This window comes from Triturus cristatus, chromosome 8 (assembly GCF_964204655.1).
Source record: "Triturus cristatus chromosome 8, aTriCri1.1, whole genome shotgun sequence".
NCBI classification, from domain to species: Eukaryota; Metazoa; Chordata; class Amphibia; order Caudata; family Salamandridae; genus Triturus; species Triturus cristatus.
In genome coordinates this window covers 1,110,214,933-1,110,237,294 of record NC_140591.1, presented here as the reverse complement: position 1 = coordinate 1,110,237,294, position 22,362 = coordinate 1,110,214,933, and the positions used below count along the sequence as shown (strand labels likewise).

The 22,362-nt window shown below is 45.6% G+C and overlaps 1 protein-coding gene across 4 annotated transcripts in view; it reads left to right on the top strand.

The window, feature by feature from the left end:
* REPS2 (RALBP1 associated Eps domain containing 2) overlaps positions 1–22,362 on the top strand; it is an 856,334-nt gene that overhangs the window by 785,015 nt on the left and 48,957 nt on the right. For all 4 annotated transcript variants that reach the window (XM_085622671.1, XM_085622668.1, XM_085622669.1 and 1 more), the window contains one exon: positions 15,566–15,652. In XM_085622671.1, the coding sequence (XP_085478797.1) occupies positions 15,566–15,652 (87 nt within the window). The remainder of the gene's footprint in view (positions 1–15,565; positions 15,653–22,362) is intronic.

Genomic DNA, 22,362 nt, shown 5'->3' with positions numbered 1-22,362 from the left:
TTAGCGCTGGGAAGCTTTCGGGTAACCAGGCGCTTTACAAATGCTACCTCATTCATTCATTCACTTAAAGCCCTGGTGACACCATGACAATGTTGCTGCTCCTGAGTTTCAAAAAGAGAAGGGAAATCTAGAGAGAAAATGACTCTCTTTAAAGGATTTCCCTTCCTCTACAGCGCTCACCACGTGCACATTGATGTGCCCTCTGTCACTGCAGTCCGGAAATAAAATGGACCGCCTGTGCCAGGGCACAAAACAGAGCCCGATAGAGACCCGTTTCGAGGCCCCCTTAAAAAAACCTGCCGGTGCTCAGACCCAGCCCACTTAAAGCCCTTGGTAAACCCCTGGGGCGAGAGTCTCTAAAATGGATTTCTAGGGTAATTCTGCCAGATAGAGGACCATTACAGCAGGAAAGGCGTATGTCCCTGGTACCAGATGACTCACACAAGGTGTTAGTACTATGAGGCTGGGCTTTCGGAGCCTGACAGAGTGCTGCGAACGAGTGTCCTTTCGGGTCCATCAAACCTCAAAGAACAGCCCTTTGTGAGGAAAGACAGCATCTGATGTCTTTTAGTGATACATTCCCACAAATCAGTGAGTCCTCCTACGAGAGGAAGTAAACATCACTACAGTGCTTAATTTGTTATAAAATATGTGCCAGGGCTCTCCTCAGGAGGCCACTGCAGCTTTAACCACCCATTGCCTTGCCAGCGCTGCCAACAATAATATAGCTAGGCAACTACCAACCATAAAACTCCTACAAGTGTGATTTTTTTAGGCAATTCCAGGCCCCCAAAGCTAAACTAATGTCTTGGGTGTCAGGAATTAATCGTTTTTAATGTATATTGAATTAATAAACAACTGTTGTTCTTCTCATCTTTAAATTACAGTGAGAGCACCACCATGTGGCAGACCATCATAAGCCCCGGTGTTCACAATTAAATACCGGTGCAGAGTACCGGAAACCACCGGCTCAAATTAAGCACTGCACCACCAGCCCAGAAGTCTCACTGTATATTACTTTATACCTGACGTGTAGTTGACTCTGGTGTATCAGCGGCAGACCTGGCCAATGTACGACTAAAACACTCCATATTGCGTTGCTTTATGTACAGCTTCTCTGGGGCTTATATCTTTAACATTATTCAACAGCGAGACCGCTCCTGAGTAAATGAATTCTGCTGTAGTCTGAACCCACCTTAGAAGAAGCTGTCCAACTGTAGAGCAGATGCATTCTCTAATTTCAGGACATTCTGTTTCTTGCTTTTTGGCACAATCGTTGCTAAACAAAGCTAATATCTTTGCATTGCAAGTATTTTCTCCTGCCATCTTTTCATAATTCCAAGGACTGATGTTCAATGCTCTGGCATATCTTTTTGCTAACCATGTTAGTGGTGGGAAGGCAAAGTCCCCAAACCAAAGTGCCCTGCAGGGCAATATTGTTTAAAGAGGCACTGTTTCTTTGCACTTTTCTCCAAGATATTGAGGTAAGCACCTCGGTTTGATCCACAAGGTTTTCTTACAATCTGAGGTGTAGCCTATAAACATGACTATCATGACATCATGAGTCACAAAATAGGAATAGTGTACAGAAAACCACCCAGTAATGTGGGAAACAAAGCCCACATATTGTACTTTTATGCATAAGTAGCTCAAAGTTATTGGAAAAAAGGGGCAAATTGGGGTGTTCAGACAGGAGCAAGAGTGTAGCCACGGTGGTAATGAGAGAATATGAAGAATTCATGGGAGATTTAAAGAAAGGTGTTAATCTGCAGAGGAAGAGACACCTGGTACATGTGTAGAGGAGGCGGTTATCTGGGCAATTTCAAAGAGCCACAGATTTGCATTAGGCCTGGGTGGTGAACTCTGTTCATGGAGTTTGCAGAGTTTTCTGCACTCAGCGGAGCACGTCGAGTTCTGAAATACTCACGGAGCAGAGTTTTTTCCTCGCTCGCGCTCGTCAGCGTCAAGTTGGTGAGCACGAGCAAGGAAAATCCACTTCCTGGCGAGAATTCTCAAGGCGGGCGGTCAGATTTTTCAACAGGGGTGGTCGCGGATGGTCGCTACCGTTCACGATGAAAAACCTTCCATTGGCAATGAGAAAGCTGCCGCTCAGGTAGAAAATCTACTCGAGCAGCAAGTAAAGAAACAGCGCCCTCTTGGTGCCGTTCCTGCTGATTTTACAGAATGGGACAAAGACCCGGTGCTAAAAATCAACGTGAACTGCATGACGAAACACACTCCGCCGCTTGCGGAACTTCACATAGCATGGTGGATTTTGCATTCATGACCTTTTGGGATTCTGTGAGTTTCAGAATATATTCTGGAGGAAGTGGATTCATTTCTTCAATCTTAGATTTTCTTCTCTTTGCGAATCATATGCAGTGTTGTTTATCTCACTGCAGTAGAGCTGCCTTATGGCCAGTATTTTACCAGCCTGGCTGATATTTTCATGTCAAACAGGTAAAACAAAAAACACACAACTGATGGACGGAATGCAGAACAAATCAAAACATTCAAACCCAGTCAAAAAGATCTGGGTTAAATCCATCATTCTTTTGCTCACCATGCCACCCCAGTTTAGACCTGGCCATATGCAAATTAGTCTTGACCCTGTGCCTCATGGAAACAGTCCAGCCTGAACTGCCAAGCCAGGTCCTCCCTGGATTGGAAAAAAGCATCCTAGGACCGGTTTCGGGGTTTCCCCCCTCATCAGCCAGGAATGCTTGAATCCAGTACCACAGTGAGCAAGGGACCCACGTCTGGCCATATCCGGCGCACTTAGAGCGAGAAAGCAAAATACACACAACTGATGGCTAGAATGAAGAACAAATCAAAATATTCACCCCAAGTCAAAAGATATGGGTTAAATCCATCATTTATCTGCTCACCATGCCACCCCAGTTTAGACCTGGCCATTTGTGAATCAGTCCTGACCCCAAAACCGGTCCCAGGATGCTTGTTTCCGGGTTCAGGGAAGACTTGGCTTGGCAGTTCGGGCTGGACTGTTCCCATGATGTACAGGGTCAAAGTGATTTGCGTATAGCTGGGTGTGAAATGATGTGGTGAGGTGAGCTAAATAATGATGATGGATTCAACCCAGATCTGTGACTGGGGGTGAATGTCTGAAAGGTTTCAGCGCTCCGTCCATTGTCTCCTTGTGTTTGCTTTGTGCGCCCTAAGTTGGCAGGGCATGCCCATATGTGAGTCCCTTGTTTACTTTGCCACTGGATTCAAGCTAGCCTGGCTGATGAGGGGTGTTACCCCAAACTGGTCCCAGAATGCTTGTTTCTGGTTCAGGAAAGACCTGGCTTGGTAGTTCAGGCTGGACTGTTTGCATGAAGCACAGGGTCAAGACTGATTTGCATATAGCTGGGTCTGAACTGAGGTGGCGAAGTGAGCTAAAGAACGATGATGGATTCAACCCAGATCTGTGACTGGGGGTGAGTGTTTAAAAAAGTTTCAGCGCTCCATCCATCATCTCCTTGTGTTTGTTTTGTTTGCCCTAAGTTGGCAGGGTATGCCCAGACGTGGGTCCCTTGCTCACTTTGCCACTGGATTCAAGGTAGCCTGGCTGATGAGGGGTGTTACCCTGAAACCGGTCCAAGGATGCTTGTTCCCGGTTCAGGGAAGACCTGGCTTAGCAGTTCAGGCGGACTGTTCCCATGAGGCACAGAGTCAAGACTGATTTGCATATGGCTGGGTCTGAACTGTGGTGCAAAGTGAGCTAAAGAACATGAAAGATTCAACCCAGATCTGTGACTGGGGTTCAGTGTCTGAAAAGTTTCAATGCTCCCTCTCCTTGTGTTTGCTTTGTTCGTTCTAAGACAGGTAAAACATCAGGAAAATCATTAACATCCAGTATTTCCCGCCCTGTAAATATTTTTTTTAAAGCAACAAATGCAGGACAAAACCACGTCAAAAGAATGTTATCTAGACTACTAAATGCCTTTTAAAGCAAGCAGAGGCAGAATTTCTGTGTTAAAAAAGAAAACAGAAAATGTAACACTAACTGGTTGCTATTTGCGTATCAGCTGCCTGCACTTCCAAAGCCCCTAAACACGGTGATATTTTTCTGGGAGAAAGGTTATAAAACTCCACTGCAGCCGTATAATAATAAGGAAAAAAAACTAAAAGATACTAGTGAACACTGCCATGCTCTGATGTGATGCATTGTAGGTGAGCACTGTGTTTCGTGCATTTCTGTGCAAATAAAATATGTTTTGTAAAGTGTGTGACACAAAGCAATACTGTTCCAGGAGAAAGCAAAGAAAGCAGAATGGGCTTTATTTGTGAATACTAGGAAAAGAAACCTCTTTCACCCTTCAGAAACCTCAAATCCTAATCCCCACTCAACAGGTTGTCTCCCTGTCAACACACACCCTTAGACATAAAGCCCTGTATTTTGGAGAAGAAAAAGATTAAGGCTCAGAGGAAAGAGAATCCCACCCACGGATCAGTAACAAACTCTGCAGTTGCAAATGCCACAGCACTGCCCGACTGACATTAAACTTGGATTAGTCTCCAAGAGCACATTAGAGCGGGAAAAGTACCCAGATGTCTCTGACGTTCACTCTCCTCCATTTTTGAGTCATTGCATAAAAGGGATCAAATGTATATATTGTGTTATTTTGTTCGATGTACTCATACTAGACCACACTGTGAGACAAAGGTCTGTAGTTTACAGTGGTTGTGTGGGAAAATCAATTTTATGGCAAGACCGGAGGCTAACATTATTGCAATCTCCTGTCGCATGTTTAGAATAAGGTTAATACTTTTTTAAAAAAAATAGTTTTTCTAAAATTATTTATGTATACCAAGAGTTTACAAGAATAAAGTTAATACTTAATGTTGATGATAATGTTATTGAGATTGTTTGGGTTGAGAGAAACTTGTTTGTGTTATAGATTTCTAAGAAACTCTCTGTGGCTGATGAGGTAAATAGGTAAGTGCCCCAGGGGCCTACTTTGGTATTACAAAAGGGCCGCAGATGAGGCACACACTCTGTAATGTGTTGTGCTCCAATGTGATGGCAAAGTGAGTTCCTTCATTTTATTGTGGTGCAGCCCAGAGAAATGAGGGTACGCCTTTGCATCGGTGTTACAGATATGGGTGCAGGGGCACAGAAGCTTATGAGAGATGTGCTGTGTGTGAGCTGTATGGAATGGTGCCCAGTGAGTGTGCCCCAGAGTTTGTCCCTAGGGTGGGGGGGCACAAGAGTCTCAGGGATCCAAGATGCATGGCCCCTGAAGGTGGTGTCAGTTGCACTTCACCCATCTGTGGGGGAGCTCAGTCTGCTCTTGGAAGTGACTCTGGATTTGCTGGATTTGCTGGCAGTGGACGGTGGAGCTGGGTGAATGAGGATACAACGCAAACATTTACAACGCATGCCTTTACAACGCAGTTTTTACATCACAACATCCATTACAACGCATGATTTTACATCGCATGCCATCACAATGCATTTTTTGAAACTACATTTACAACGCATTCCATTACAATGCATACCATTACAACGCATACCATTACAATGCATATTACTTTTAGGGCAACAGTAGGGTATGTGTTGGATAGTGTACGGGTAAAAATTACTATTCTCACTCCAGTGAGTGCAACAGTAGGGTAAGTGTTGGATAGTGTAGGGGTAAAAATTACTATTCCCACTCCAGTGAGTGCAACAGTAGGGTAAGTGTTGGATAGTGTAGGGGTAAAAATTACTATTCGCACTCCAGTGAGTGCAACAGTAGGGTAAGTGTTGGATAGGGGAGGGGTACAAGTTACTATTCCCCATTACTTACCTTATATTGCGTTTTAATGGCATGCGTTGTAGTGACATGCGTTGTAATTACATGTGTTGTAGTGACATGCGATGTAATGCCTGCATTGTAATGGCATGCGATGTAAAGGATGTTGCGTTGTAATGACTGTGTTGTAAAGGTAGTGCGATGTAATGGCTGCATTGTAAAGACTGTTTCCCGGTGGAGCTGCAGTTTGAAACCCCTGCTCTGTCTTTCAGGGATGCACTCTACCCAGCGCAGACTGTCGGAGTGCATTTATTTCTCCATTATCAGACTAGTGCTTAATTTGAGCCTCTGGTTTTCACTGCTCTGCACTGGCACTTAGTTGTCAAGACAGGCACTTATGACAGTCTGCTACGTGGTGGCGCTGTTTGTCTGATTTAGAGATAAGCACAACAACAATTGTTTATTCATTCAATGTACATTTAAAATTACTAATACCTGCCACCCAAGCCATTTTTATAGATTTGTAGATTTGGAATAGTGTGAATTGTCACACTTGTAGGAGTACAAAGGTTAGTATTTGCTTTGGAACTGTCATTGGCAGCGTATGCAGGGGCAATGGGTGGTGTAAGCTGCAGTGGCCTCCTGACACGGGCCCTGGCACTTTTTAATTTTTTTTTAATTAAGCACTGAATCAGACACACATTTTTGCTGCCTGTCCTGGGAGCACACAGTCGAAGTTGTGCTGCAGAGTAAAGGGGCCTTGCATCCAATATTTTATATGACCTCAGGTGTGTTCTAGAGTGCTTCAAATGCAATCACACACTACCCATTCACACAACAGTCATTCTGCCTCATTCCACGAGCCATTTTCAGGGTTTTCCTAACATTTTCTTCTTTTATCCCACCTCCAACCTTGTCAGCAGGCTGAGAATCATCGTTAAATATTAATAAACCGGAAGTGCTTGATTATCTAATGACAGTGAATAGAATCAAAATGGACCAGGCTTCAATGTACGGAATGGGGCACCTTGTTAAACATGCCTGAGCATAGTACCGTAGCCGGGGCCACTGAAAAAAGTTATGTGGCTTATGGATATTTCAACAACAAAAAATGGGTCTTGCTCAAACAGATCAAAAGTTATTAAAGACATAGCACACATGGGGAACACATTGCAGGCGCTTTGCAAAAGTTAACTGGTCACATTTCAACTGTCAATTGCTGTTAGCAGGCATTAACAGAAGGTACCGTTTTGCTAAGGCAGAGTAAAACATTGTAATAAGTCAAAATAGTGACATAATGCCCCAGAATGTGGCGCATAATTTGCCTTTGCTTGCCACAGTAATTTGGTCGTCCCTGCTGCTAGTTTGGTTTCCAATGCCGCATAACCAGTGTCCCAACAAAAGCTCACAATGATCGTTTGGTGCAACGTATTCATGTTTAGTGCAAGCAGCTCATGAACAAGATAACCCCGACTGCAGTTCAGCAACTTCATAACCGACCTCATCAGCACGCACGCCCTCGCCTCCACAGACTACATTCTCCTCGGAGACCTGAACTTCAACCTCGAGAACACAAACAACAGCAAATCCATAACCTTGATCGACAACCTCAACAACCTCGGACTGAAACAGCTCGTCAGCTCACCCACTCACTCCGCCGGACACACCCTCGACCCCTTCTTCTCTGCCAACAACCACGTCACCTTGAGCCACACCACCGAACTCCACTGGACCGACCACCACTGCATCCTCTTCTCCTTCGAGAAACACACCGTGCACAACCAACCGCAATGAATCCCACACCACAGCTGGAACAAAGTCACCAAAGACCAGCTTATCTCCACCCTCGCCCGAGGCCCTCCTACTGAGCCCTCAAACACCAACGCAGTGGCCCACAACTTCAGACAATGGATCGACGACTGCGCCAACACCCTTGCCCCGATCAGGAAACCCGCAAACAGGTGCACCGACACGAGACCCATCTGGTTCAACGCCAACCTCCAGACTTCCAAGCATACCTGCCGAAGACTCGAGAAGCAGTGGCGCCAAGACCAGACACCAGACAACCACGCAGCCCTCAAGAACGCCAGACGCAAGCACCACCAACTCATCCGATCTGCCAAAAGAACCTCCTTCAAGGAGCGCATCTACAACAACGCTCACAACAGCAAAAAGCTTTTCAACATCGTGAAAGAACCCACCACCCCCGGCTCCAGCTCCAATGACATCCCACCGTCGCAAGAACTCTGCGACTCCCTGGCCACCTTCTTCCACCGCAAGATCGCAGACATCCACGAAAGCTTCAACACCCAGACACCGACGACAGATGCCGACACCCCCGACTCAACGCCCACCAAACACACCGACCTCCTGTTCTCCTGGAACATCGTCAACGACGAAGACGCCATCAAAATCATTAACACCATCCACTCCGGCTTACCTTCAGACCCCTGTCTCCACCACATCTTCAACAAAGCAAGCTCCATCATTGCACCCCAACTCCGGAAGATCATCAACAGCTTCTTCGAGACCACCACCTACCCAGAGAGCTGGAAACACGCCGAGATCAACACCCTACTCAAAAACCCAAACGACCTCAAGAACTTTCGACCCATCTCCCTGCTTCCGTTCCCAGCGAAAGTCATTGAGAAGACCGCTAACAGACAACTGACCCACTTCCTGCAGGAGAACAACATCCTGGACTACTCCCAATATGGCTTCAGAAGCAATCAAGCACCGAAATCGCCCTCATCGCCGCCGCCACCGACGACATAAGGGCCCTGCTGGTCAACGGCGAAACCGCGGCTCTCATTCTCCTGGAACACTCGGCCGCCTTCGACACTGTCTGCCACCACACCCTTCGCACATGCCTCCACGACGCAGGGATCCACGACAAAACCCTGAACTGGATCACCTCCTTCCTTACCGGCAGAACCCAGAGAGTTCGCCTCCCCCCATTCCGATCCGAAGCCACCGCGATCACCTGCGACGTACCCGAAGGATCACCCCTCAGCCCGACCCTTTTCAACATCTACATGGCACCTCTCGCCAATATCGTCCGGGCGCACCACCTCAACATCATCTCATACGCCGACGACACCCAGCTGATCCTCTCACTCACCAAGGACCCGGCCACAGCCAAATCCAACTTTCACGAGGGAATGTAGGCCGTCGCAGAGTGGATGAAGACCAGCTGCCTGAAACTGAACTCAAACAAGACGGAGGTCCTCATACGCAGCCCCACCCCCACCAGATGGAACAACTCCTGGTGCACGGCCATGCTGGGAATGCCCCCGACACCCACCAACCACGCTCGCAGCCTGGGGTTCATTCTGGACTCAATGCTCTCTATGACCCAGCAAGTCAACGCGGTCTCCTCCTCCTGCTTCAACACCCTCCGCATGCTCCGCAAGATCTACAGATGGATCCCCACCAAAACCAGATGGACAGTCACCCAACCCCTTGTCAGCAGCAGGCTGGACTACGGCAATGCCCTCTACGCGGGAACCACGGCCAAACTCCACAAAAGACTTCAACGCATACAAAACGCCTCCGCATGCCTCATCCTTGGAATCCCTCGCCACAGCCACATCACCGCCCACCTGAGAGACCTCCACTGGTTCCCGGTCAACAAGAGGATCACCTTCAAGCTCCTCACCCACGCTCACAAAGCACTCCACAATGCCGGACCAGCATACATCAATGAACGACTCACCTTCTACACCCCGAACCGCCAGCTTCACTCCGTTGACCTCGCCCTCGCCACCGTCCCACGCATCCGCCGAACGACCACCGGCGGCAGATCATTCTCCCACCTCGCCACTAAGACATGGAACACCCTCCCCACTCACCTGCGACAAACCCAGGACCTGCTGACTTTCCGGAAACGTCTCAAGACCTGGCTGTTCGATCAGTAGCTGCTCTCCCCCCCCCCCCTCCTAGCGCCTTGAGACCCTCATGGGTGAGTAGCGCGCTTTACAAATGTTTGATTGATTGATTGACTTGTACAAGTTTCTTCTTGATATGGCGCCAAAGAGCAAATTGTTGAATATATCTTTTTTATGGGTAATATGCATATTGTTCCCTTGAGCAACTTGCTCAGTGGCATTGTGCAAAAGAGCAACTTGCCGTCAAGGCGGCTCAGTGAGTTGAATGCTTTCCATTAACCTTTCCATTCATCTAACTTTGATTCTTGGAAGGTCAGCTCAACCTTCCCTCCTTTCCAGATAGAAAAATGGAGTGCCATTAAATTAGGTAACAGTTACATCCATTATTTAGAAATGGCACACGAGTGGGATTAAATACTATATAAATTAACCTATTATTGTTGTTATCGGTACACAGGCACCCACATCAATTGGCTCAAACTCGCCGAAACATGTTGACATTGATTATCAGGAGCTTGCAGGCAAAGTTTCCATTGAAAACGCATTTTTTGGTTTGACTTGTAATTTAGCGCCATTTGATGAATCCACATGAAACTGTCTCATAAAAACAGTGACTAAGGGCCTTACCTAGAGTTTGGCAGATGTAGGATAGTTGCTGATATGTGGCTTATGTTCTTTCCACTGTGTTAAGGGTACAGTGATTTCAGTGGTACTCTAAACACAGGAGATGGCACACCAACTAGTTTTTGCCCTATGTCCCTCACTGCCAAACTCTCAATAAGGCCCTTTGTTCTGGCCTATCAAGTTTTGTACACATCTGTCCAGTTTGGAGAGATTGAAGAGTGAGATAGTGGATGAAAAAAGATATGTTTTCCATTTTAGCTTGCATAGGAGGCTTAGCTCTCAGCTGAAGCAACAATCTGTTAAAAGAATTACCCCAGACATTTTATGAAACTGGAAACAAAATTCAGAGCAGCACCTTTTCATGATTTGGTATAAATAAATTCTGTAGTTTTAGGGATTATTTGTTATATAGAGGTATCAGGCAGCTTCAACGGGTTGAAAATAGAGATATCTTGATATACTGATCATGTGCCTCAAGGTTATTGAACTCTTTCCCACCAGAAATCTGGTCATACCCATCAACCTCAATGTTCAAGAAAGATGTTAAAAGGATTATAATAAGCAGATTCCTACCATCAGATAGGAACCAGAGTCGACTCTAGACAGTGTGACTCCCAGGGTGACCCTCTTGACTGAACTCATACACAAGACAAGCAAGAGTTCCCCCTCCCCCCCCCCCCCCCCCCAGTAGACTGACCATAAATGATGATCATTTGGTTGTTTTCCATCGGATCACCACTGGCTTCCAAAAGAACAACCATAGAAGAACCACGTAATGGTTCGTGACTGAGATACCATTGTTTTGTTTTGAGAATATTTTTAAAGGAAGCGGTAATGTTTATACAAATGTTTTTGCTTATGTACAGTGCCCTGATACCCTAGGGTCAATTTTGTGCTTTATAAAACTCTTTAAATAAATAAACCGTTATGCAGACTGGTATAAGCGAGATTCGCAACCCTACATTTTGAAAAATAAATTCCATTGGAAGAGGCAGCATTACTTCCCATCGTCCAATGAGGATTTACAGTTGCAAAACCCACGACAACAAACTTGGCCGCTCTAATTGGCTGGCCATGACAGGAACGTTTCTGTTACAGCCTCCATTAAGCAACAGGGATTTTGGTGCTTGAATTGCACAGATAATTAAAGGCCCTTAATGGTGCGCATAACCCCATGCCCATGTGGGACCTCAGGCAGGATTGGATTGGGATCAAAAATTGACCCGGGCAACCTAAAAAAAGTCGCCCACATTTGCAGATTGCGTCTTTTGTCAAAACACTGTTTCAGTGTTTTAACGGTTATAAAAAGAGGGAGGGGGGTTTCTATAAAAGAGGCATGTTTTCTTAACTTCACTCATATAAAAAATGCAAATGATGCTTGGTGTACCACACCTGAATATGTGAGGCCTCTTCTGCTCGGGCCCCCTGCTCAATCTGCGTACATTAATGGGCCAGCCCGGCGAGAGACTGTGAATGACACCTTCGCCTAGTTGGTAAAAGGGAGGTAATAGTGGCCCATCTACCTCCGGAAAGGCCGCCCAGGTCCCCACTGGGCCAGTGGCAGCATCTGAACTGCTCATACACAGCCCATATCGGACACCACGCTGGCCAAAAAAGCAGCCCACAGCTGGATCTCGGATAACGGCCCATTGCCCGAGTGCCCGCCTTACCAATCCGACCCTGACCCCAGGTGGCCCAAAAAGGCAGTTGTTCACTTTCAATGGGTAGGGTGCAGCCAACTCCTGCTGCCTCTGGCTGTGCATGGGTGGTTGACCACAGGGCATGACCCTTGACCATCTCTGCAGCCAAACCCTGCTGGACATAGGTCAGAGGCCATGTGCAGATGGGCATTGAGCACAAGACCCAACCTACAGGACAGGATGTGGCGCAGAGGCCAGAACTGCCGACTCAGGAGCTGGGGATCCTGGTTCGAGGCTCAGCATCGGCAGCAACAGCCTGTGATTATGGGAAAATCACATAATCTCCCAGTGCCCATGGACAGCGCCTGGATACCCTCATGGGTGACAAGCGCCCTATATAAATCTACAAATAATAATAATAACAGTCAGGTGTGGTGAAGCGTCCCAACCAGGGCCTGGACGTGGAGGACACCACTTTCTCATGACACCCTCCTCAGCACAAAAAGCAGCTTTGTGCATGGCTTGGGGTACCGGATTAGCCGTACTCCCAGCTTGTGAGGCAGAACATTCTGTTCATGGCTTGAGGGGTTCTTGTTGTAGGCTCCCAAACACCATGAATTAGAAAAGGTCCTAGTACACCATAAACGCACACTGACCACATGCATGATCTAGCCATCACATATGGTGAACAGCGCACGTGTTTGCATAATGTGAAACTGTATTCACTGCAATTGAAGCCTGTAAATTTAGAACAGGAACACTGTGGGCTTGCAAAACTGGAAGGTATGACCCAGCCTATGTGCGGGTCTGCAAGCCTAGAAGCCAAGCAGTGCCTAATTTGGGACAGTGGTTTCCGGTGCTTGCTACCGGCACTTAATCATCAACACCAGCGCTTTTCATGCGCACCAGCTGAGGACACATTCATTTACGGGCAGATTAAGTGATTTGCCCAGAATCACAGGATGTTGAGCCGATGCCGAGACTTAAACCTGGTTCCCTTGCTCTGAATTCAGCAGCTCTGGCCACTGCAAACATCCTCTCCCCACTTTCATGGTTAGTAGTTGGTTCTGTTTTAGGTGGCGCTAAAGGAGAAACGGGCTGGTGCACGCTGCCTCCTGAATTAACGACTGAAGCCAAGGCTACGGACTTCGTAAAGTGAAACAAAGGTTGATTCATTCTTATGTAGTTTCCCTTCTCAGTAAATACTTCCTTTGTTTCAATACAAATCTCCTTACTTCTGACCTTCTCAGTAAATACCTAATTTGTTCCACTGCTGATATCATTACTGCTGAGTTGAATCATCGTGAGAGGATTCTCAATCACTTGATCTAGTGTTTTCACTTCACAAGTGCATTTTACAGCCAGAAGGATTATGGCATTTTCTGAAGACCACCAACCAACATCTGTGTAGATCCTGGTGAATCATCACACGAATGTTGAGGTTGTGGGAGAGGAGATTGTGGGAGAAAGGGGAGATGGAAAAACGTCAAAATCCATCACATGGATTCATGGATTGGATGCACAAGATGTGGATGCAATATAGCATGAAAATACAAACATTCATTGAAGAACTTTAAGGGTAAGTTATGGTTTCCCTTCCTGGCAAAACATTAACACATGCTGACAGCAACCTCAGAAATTCACAAAAAATGCATAGCTAAATTCAAGTTATGATTCCAAAACCTCGGAAATTGGGTAGTTATGGTTAGCTGTGCAAACCATAACTTGCGCCTTTACTGCGCACTTCTCATCGCCTCAGACAGTGTGTCAGTGGTTCATTTGTAAAATAAATAAGTGCCGGGGCACTCGTCAGGAGGCAGCTTCCACCAGCCCATTTCTCATGTTAGCGCCGCCTAAAACAGAACCAACTACTAACCATGAAACCCAACAAGTGGAGAGAGGATGTGGCGTAATGGCCAGAGCTGCCGTTCGAGTCTCGGCGTTGGCTCAACATCCTGTGATTTTGGGTGAATCACTTTGTCTCCCTGTGCATAACATAAATGAATGTGTCCTTAACTGGTGCTGAAGCGCTGGTGTTGATGATTAAGTACCGCTGCTGAGCATAGGAAACCACTGGTTCAAATAACCACTCCACTTTGTGCATATCGAGCAAGCACAAGCAAAAATGAAAGTCCCTATTGTTTACCTCTGAAAAAGGCAAAATAATCCAACAGTCTGTACATTTAATATGTGGAGAAGGGTTGAGATCTTAAAGTGTGCTTGAAAAATAGAGTACTTGTACAAAATGTACTGTGCCCCAAGGGACTCTGTGTACTCCGGGTACCCGGAGATGGTCAGTTTCACCTGAAGATGTGGACACAATACATGGTTTAAAGGGTGAAACATCACCGTGGGACTGACGGATGTATTGTTGGATAATATTTTCATTCAGGTTGCTAGGAGGGGGTTCATTCTAAACCATTTGTGTTTTACACATCCTTTTTAAATATTTGATTTTTTATTTTCTCTGTGTGTCATAATTAAAGTGCTTTAATGTGTACGTTTAATGACTTCTGCAGACAACAAAAAAGTATGATGCTGATGATTTTTGTATTTTGTGACATGCACAAATGTGCTGTCTGTGCACAAGATGTGGGGTCGTGGTCACAGTGATTAGCATATTTTGAAGTTCACATGTGTTTCATTAGAGCGGAGACAGAGTTTTAAGTGCTTTTTCCGCAGATAATTAGATTAAGAGTAGTATATGTGGTCTAGTAATTTAAATCCCCTTTGCATGTTTTACCTGCAAAGTCATGGGCAGTATTTTCAAGCTACGCTAAAGCACATAGACATACTGTGATCTGGAGGCGGTGTAGACAGGATGTAGACAGGATGTAGTACAAACTGTGGCGTAAGATTATGCCTAGTTCTTGTTTATTGCCTTCCAACCAGTGGAAAGGCTATTTGTTGAGTTACTCATGTAGCTGCAGTGTTTGATGTTGGCACATCTAAAAACGATATGCACCATTGATGTATATCATATTGTGTATACGTCAACGACATACTTCACACAGCACTTGAGGTTGTGTAAGACAACAAAAGCTATAAACTGTGAGTTGGAGATATTTTATGTCCTGTACGTACTGGGGTCATTGTGGTACCATTTTGTGAACTCATAAGAGTCCACAACAGTGTCAGATGTCATTAGCAGTGCATGAAATGGAAGTGTGTTATGGTTTGCACAGTAACTGTTACTTGACAATTTCAGGTAGTTTCTCTTTTGTTTCATAACCATAATTTCACTTTAACTTTGTTTGTGTAGTGAATTTGAGTTTCCTTTTAAAGGTAAATTAATGTGTTAGGAGCAGAAGAAACCATAATATACCTTTAACATGCTTTCATTTAATCTATAACCATTTTTTTAACTAACTATTTAATGCCGGATCAAGGAAAGTAATTTGAAAGTCTGGATAGGAGCAACAACATTCTTGTCAAGTCAGTTTCTAAGAATCCACTTGTGTTTTTATGTATTGCTTGCTGCAACACAAACCACCTTCCTGTTTCATTAAAAACTATCTTGGGCGCTTAGCCTGTCGTTCATAGAGTGCAATCTGGCTTACTGGTTAATGGTTATCTTGTATGTGTGGCATTCCACTTGTATTTGATGTTTCATTGCTTCTCCCTTAAAGCCCTTGTCACTGTGAGTGTGCCTAAAGTAGTTTTGTTGTTACAGATTGATCAAGGTTCTGAGGTTGAGTTACCTCCTCCTCCATTGAAAAGGATCCCATCCCAGACTGAGGAGAGCAGCCCTTCTAAAAAAGTAAGAGCATCATAAGCCTTGCTAAGGCTTTTACTTGCCTCTGATTGTGTTTTTCCCCTGATATTATAACTCTCTGAGATATCCTAATGGCATGTGTTTTTTTCATGAGAGCAAAGCTACCACGCGAGTATCAAAGAAGGAGAAAATGTATCGCTGTGGTGCCGGAAAGAAACAGAGGAGTTTTTTAAATTTATTTAGTTATCCTTCAAAGAAAAAAAGTATAGTTCATTATTACATTTTTAACATGAATTCTGTTTTTCTGGAACATGTTCAGTGTCTCTGTATCCTGGGATGCCCTCGCAATTTGTTTGCAACCTTCTGTGTAAATGCCCTTTTGATACTGGATGCCGGGTGAATAAGCGGGTGATCATGTTTGATACTGGATGCCGAGTGAATAAGCAGGTGATCACGTTTGTTACTGGATGCCGGCTGAATAAGCGGGTGATCACGTTTGATATTGGATGCCGGGTGAATAAGCGGGAGATCCCGTTTGATACTGGATGCCGGGTGAATAAGCGGGTGATCATGTTTGACACTGGATGTCGGGTGAGTAAGCTGGTGATCACGTTAGATAATGGATGCCGTGTGAATAAGCGGGTGATCCCGCTTGATACTGGATGCCTGGTGAATAAGCGGGTGATCATTTGAAGCTCGCAATCCTGATTAATACTCGCCAGTACAGGAGGGGAAAGACAAATGTCAGAGGATGGGGTGCATTATTGACCTCATGGAAATTCCATCAGTCCCCACTACCTTGATTGGGAGCTGTTGTCTGGCAAAATGTTGCTAAAAGCACCAGGAAACCTCGAGTGGGTAGCTTTATGCACTCTATAAGTATTTAAATAAATAAATAAATTAGGGGGATAGATCTCCCCTTAAGGACATTGCCAAAAATGTGCTGTATTTTAGCTGCAAATGTTCATCCTGGTGTCAAATGCTGAGAAACGACCTGGTGGTGCGAGAACAGGATACTGATGTTCCACAGAAGCAAAGCCCTCAGCTCTAAACTGAGCCGTGCCACAAATTGGGAAGTGTTCTTTTGTATTTGGGGGAGAGACGGGCTCATTGGATGGCTCCAGGGTTCAGCTTAAACTCTGATAGCTACCACAAGCTACTCTACTGATTGCAAAGTTGTACGAGTGTCTGTACAGAACAGGATCCTGTGGCTATGCGGATTCCTCAATTTTGAATGGCCCCTTCTGGATCCCTTTCGATAGGTATAGCAATATAGGTGAGAGTTTATAGGGAACGAGTAGAGTTGCTTGGCGAAAACGAACCTCCAAGGTCCAAGACTGACCACAAGTTTCTTTAATGAAGTATTGAGGCTCAGATTCTCTGTTCCCTGGATAGCGACTCCTTCTCCATAAATGGATTGAGAAGTGATGTTTCCCTCCCCAAAAATATATTCAGATATTTTCCTCTTCTTCTTGGGTGTAATGGGAATTAAATGAATTACTTAAACTGAGAGGTCTGATGTCGGAGCTAGCTGCCCAAGAGTACACATATACAAGAGCACACATATACAAGCAGTGTACCACCAAGAGATAAATGAAGCATGCTACCTGTCCAGTGTTGTCCCTAACATATGCTTCTTGATTTGTTTGTGGAACATTTCAATGCAGTTTGGTGGCCCTATGAGTAGTAACACCATTGCTTAAGACTGATTATCTGTTTGATGGCATAACTACAACTGAGAGGAAATCCCACATAAATTCATTGCAGCCCCCTCAGTGACCTGGTCTAGTCTGCCAGCCGCTGTTCTATTCAGCTGAGCAGCGTCTATTAGAGTGAAGAAGTAATTGGTTCTCTTGTTTACTTTTGGATACTCTGTTGGTAGATTCTAGATTCAGCCTGCTGACATATACCTTTTCGAATACCTTGTCCTGAAGAAGGTCTCAGGTACATATCGTTGACACTATGAGACTGAAATGTCGATGATAGATCCACTTCAACTTACTCATATCGGACTGCTAGTGTTGCCAAATCAAAGTACAAGGATTATTGCACAGACTCTTAATTTGTTGAGTGGATTTCTGGGTTGACTATAGCCACCTTGCATTGCATTACAACTTTATTTTTTGTGTCACCATTGGGTCAGCAAGTATGTGTTTTCTATTTGACCTCATGTGATATCATTGCAGATGGACGAATTAAGAATTTAAAATAAAATACACTGTTTTTTTCAGTACCCTTTACACAGAGTAGGCCTCATCATACAATATCCATTATATACTTAGACCAGTCCCAAGTGTACTTTCATTTTAATAGTGTTTGGATTCTTTTGATACCGACCGCCATAGTAGTGAAGGATTCTTCTCTGAATTACTCCTCCAGGAATCACTTTGCATCTGGATTTTTTTGTCATTCCAGCCTCCTAGGGCATTATTGGGTTACTCTATTGTTGATAACAGCACTAAGGTACCAAGCAAACAATGTCAGCGTAAAAAAGGTGGTATTTTAACAATAAAGGGTTTGGTGACTGAGGGACTAGCAACACAGTTTAGAGCCCAAAAATGATAGTTGGTGGGAAATTGCATTAGGACAATGAAAGGTGGTGGCCACTGGTAGCCTTCATCAGGAGGATGTATGTTTTCAATGCTGGTGTTAAGATACTGATGAGTTGGAGTTTCTGAGGTTCCTTGGAGGACCTCTCCAAAGATGCAGTGCTAGTCAGGCTAATAGTTGGAGCCACAGCAAGGCACATGAGGTGCTTGGGCGTTTAGGAGGAGAATATGTCTGGTGGCAACGAGAGGTCACGATCTATGATTGATTTAAACTGCGGGCTTGGCAATTTGAACCAAACCTGGATTTGCATAAGCAGCTAACTTGCCTGGTGATAGGAACTGGATGTGGATGGGTTGTGCTGAGAGGTGTTGAAGACGGTGTGACTGACAAATGTAAGCACTTTATCAAGGACCTGTGAGGAGAAAGCCATAGCAGCAGTCCAGCTTATTGGCTACTAGTGAATTGATGAAGGGTTTGACTGAGTAACTGGTGAGGTGCGGCTGGTTTAGCAGGGGGAGGTGGACAGCTCGGGCAGAATTTGTGATGTAGGTGAAGAGGCTCGAATCACTGTCCAATGAACTCCTGTGTTGCATGTCGAAGGGGTGCACTTGATCATGTTTTCTGCAATAGAATGGATATTTATATGAAGAAGGAATTATGTGCGCTAATTTATAAAGAAAGACGTTTGTGCACACATTTTCATTCAAACCATGGTTCCTATAGAAGACACGTGGCTTGTCATAGAGGGTGAGTTTCAAAAGAGAACTTAGAGAGTGAAAAACATGCTTTTTACTGCTTTTCTTTTTTTATAAACACTTTTATTGGTTTTAATACTCAATCAGTCCCATTGTCATCAGTATTCATAGAGCAACAGAAGTATGTGACATTTGGCGTATAGCTAAGGAGGCAAATCCGCAATGGAACCCGCAGAGGAAATGAACACTCGTCATACAATGACAGTTGCAGTGGCGGGCCCAGCCAAAAATGTTCCCTCCATTTACCCCAAATCCGGGCATGCTTGGAAGGCTGGCCTTGTAGACCAGTGTCTCCTGCTGGGCGCACCAGTCCACTCCACGACACCACTGAGACCGGGCCGGACTGGCTATACAGGGCATTGGCTGTTTCCCTGGAAGGTTGGAGGGAAGGGGGCCGGTTTTGGAGCAGTGGGGGCCGGTTTTGGAGCAATGAGGGCCAGTTTTGCAGCTGCACTGCAATTTCGGCCCCCAGTAACAAAAGCAGCAGACCTTCACACTTGCTCCCCATCGGGGGCTGGTCTGACAAAATTGCCAGGGCTGCTTTGATTTCCCAGTCTGGCCCTGGGGACATTCTCGGGGGACCAGGAGCTCTCCAACGGGCAGCTATGTCTCTCTTGGTCACCATGGCAGCTGTCCCCAAAAGCGCCCAGTCAGCTCTCGTTGTTGGCTTCTTTTATCGAAAATCGGCTATACCCTCTTTTAAAATGGACGAAGTAGGTGGTTAAATGGATTCTTCGACACAGACACACAAACCCACCCCCCACCTCGATTTGAACCCCTAACCACATACAAGTAGTGACTCAGACCCAGGCTTCAAACAACAGTTTTCGCCCTTCAAAATTCCGATTATTGCCTAGTGCATGTGAAAGGGTAGTTCCAAGTTGTACCCAGACACTACGACTGAGAATCCATGTTCCTCGAGTACGGCACCTATCCAGGCAAAACCCATCTTAGAAGTCGCAAGATTTTCTTTTAACTTTTTATCAGTTTTTTTTCTGTATGTGCCAAATATACTGTAAATTAATGAATTACAGTCAGAGTTAGTGCGCAGCACTTTTGTTTACTTTTGGCCCCGCTCTGCACATGGGTTAGGTGTGTGGTATATTTTGCTTAGGCTCGTATTATGTATTCTGTGTTTTCAGTTCTAAAGGTTAGATTTTATAGTGTTTACTTTTACCCTTGTTGTTCTGCCTAGTGCTGATGTACTTCTTGTATTCTGTGCTGGAATCCAGCCTAATGGGATGCGTTCAGTGTCAGCTGGTGTGATCAGCTAGTGAGGAGGGCAGTGAAGATGAATCACTTCCTGTTATGGATTAATCTTTGATTACGTTCACTTCTGTGCCCACGTCTTCTTTTCGGTGGACCTTTACACCACGTTTTTGTGCGTTTTTAACGATTCGGTGATAACTGCATAACAACATACAAATGAACGTAGTACTCGCTCAAGCCAATGAAAGAGCGCAGGGAGTCCGTGTCAGTAGGCCTAAGTGCTTCTACAGTAGCCTTCACTGTATCTACTTTTGGTTTTGGTACATAGCGTCCCAAATAGTCCACGCGATCTTGCTGAATTTACATTTATCTCCCTTAATGGCCATGCCTCGATTTCTTTCAATGGAAAGGACCTCTATCAATATGGTAAGGGGCTGAAAAAAGGCGTGGCTTGCCAGCCAACATGGTAGCAACCTTGGACTGGAGCTTCCGCCGACCCCAAATAATCCTTCACTTTCTTGCTTCACAACGATGCTTGCCCTCACAGATTCGGCAGAAACTGTGAGGCTGAATAGGTGCAGTTAAGTGATTTCTGAAAAGCCATGGTTGATGAGACTGGAACCCCAAGGCCTGCCGCACCTCGAGGGTACGATGTGGCCCTGGCAGCGCAGGACTTTCTGGCCCTCTCTTGGGCATGGACGAGAGGAGGAAAGTGGTGAATCACGACCCCCCTATTTCCACGGAGCAGATCCAAGTGGAGGTCATGTGATGTGGCGACTGGTGGCAGCATGGGTACATGCTTGGTGCTGACCTCCCTGCAGGCGTGGCCGATCTGTGGTCGACCAGGCCTGGGGTGTCGAAGCCAATGTGGCAGCTAGCTGACTTCAGAGGAGCCCAGGTGAAACCAGTATGTGTCATGTGCAGTGCTTGATTTGTAAAAATATAAGTGCCAGGGCTCTCATCAGGAGGCCACTGCAGCTTGCACCATACATTACCCCTGCCATGCTACCAATGAAAGTAACAACGCAACTACTAACTACAAGTGTGACAATTCAGAGTATTCCAGGCCCCTAATGCTATAAGCATGCCTTGGGCGGCAGGTAATAGTCACTTTTAATGTATATTGAATTAATATTGGGCTATCGTTGTGGTAATCTCTAAATTAGCCAGACAGCACCACCTTATGGCAGACTGTCACAAGTGCCAGTGTTGAAAACTAAGTGCCGGTGCCGAGCACCGGAAACTACCGGCTCAAATTAAGCACTGGTCATGTGAGAGTGGTTGTGGCAGTGCTTAATTTGGGCCGGAGCTTTCCGGTGCTGAGCACCGGCACTTAATTGGTTTCCGGTGCTCGGCACCGGCACCTAATTGTCAAGACCACACTTAGGGCAGTCTGCCACAAGGTGACGCTGCTCATGTAATTTAGAGATTAGCAGTATAACAGTGTTTAGGAAAACAATATACATAACAAAATTACTAATACCTGCCTCCCCAGCCATTCCTTTAGCTTTGGGGACCTGGAAAAATCTGAACTGTCACATTCACATGCGAGAAAGATGGTCAGTAGTTGTTTTGGCAGCGGTGACAGGGGCGATGGGTGGTGCAAGCTGCAGTGGCCTCCTGGTCAGAGCCCTGGCACTTCATATTTTACAAATTAAGCACTGGGTTGTGGCAAGGGGGAAAGGAGGGCTGATCCACTAGCAAAAGCTGTTTGAGGTCTGGGGCTCAAGGAACTCACTGGACCTCAATCCGATCATGTGCTGCCTGGTGGTGTGAAAGGATCTGTTGTGCACTGAGCATAACGACTGACTGACACAAGTCGCGATGGGAGGGAGGGGGGGCTTCATATAGGCCCAGAGAGTATCAGCGTTTCTAGGACCACAACTACCGTAGCCTGATGACACCTGCCCCTTCAGCGAAGCAAGCTACAGTGCAAGATTCTTGAAGGTTGAGAGACAGACCACAACTATAACGGGAGTGCAGGCGCATTCATTGGTATGGGCACATCATTGGACAGAAGGAATCTGCATAAGATAGCACCACTTGAGGTAGCAACTGGATGATGCAAATAAAGGTCCTACCCAGGCCCTACATCAAACGTGCAAAACCGTGGAAATTTGGGAAATTTGGGAAAATTGCTTTCCGAAAAATGCATGAGATGCAGGGAACCCACAGGGACATCTTTCACACAATAATGCGATGCACCAAGATAAAATCCTTTGGGGTCTCTGTGAGGACCAC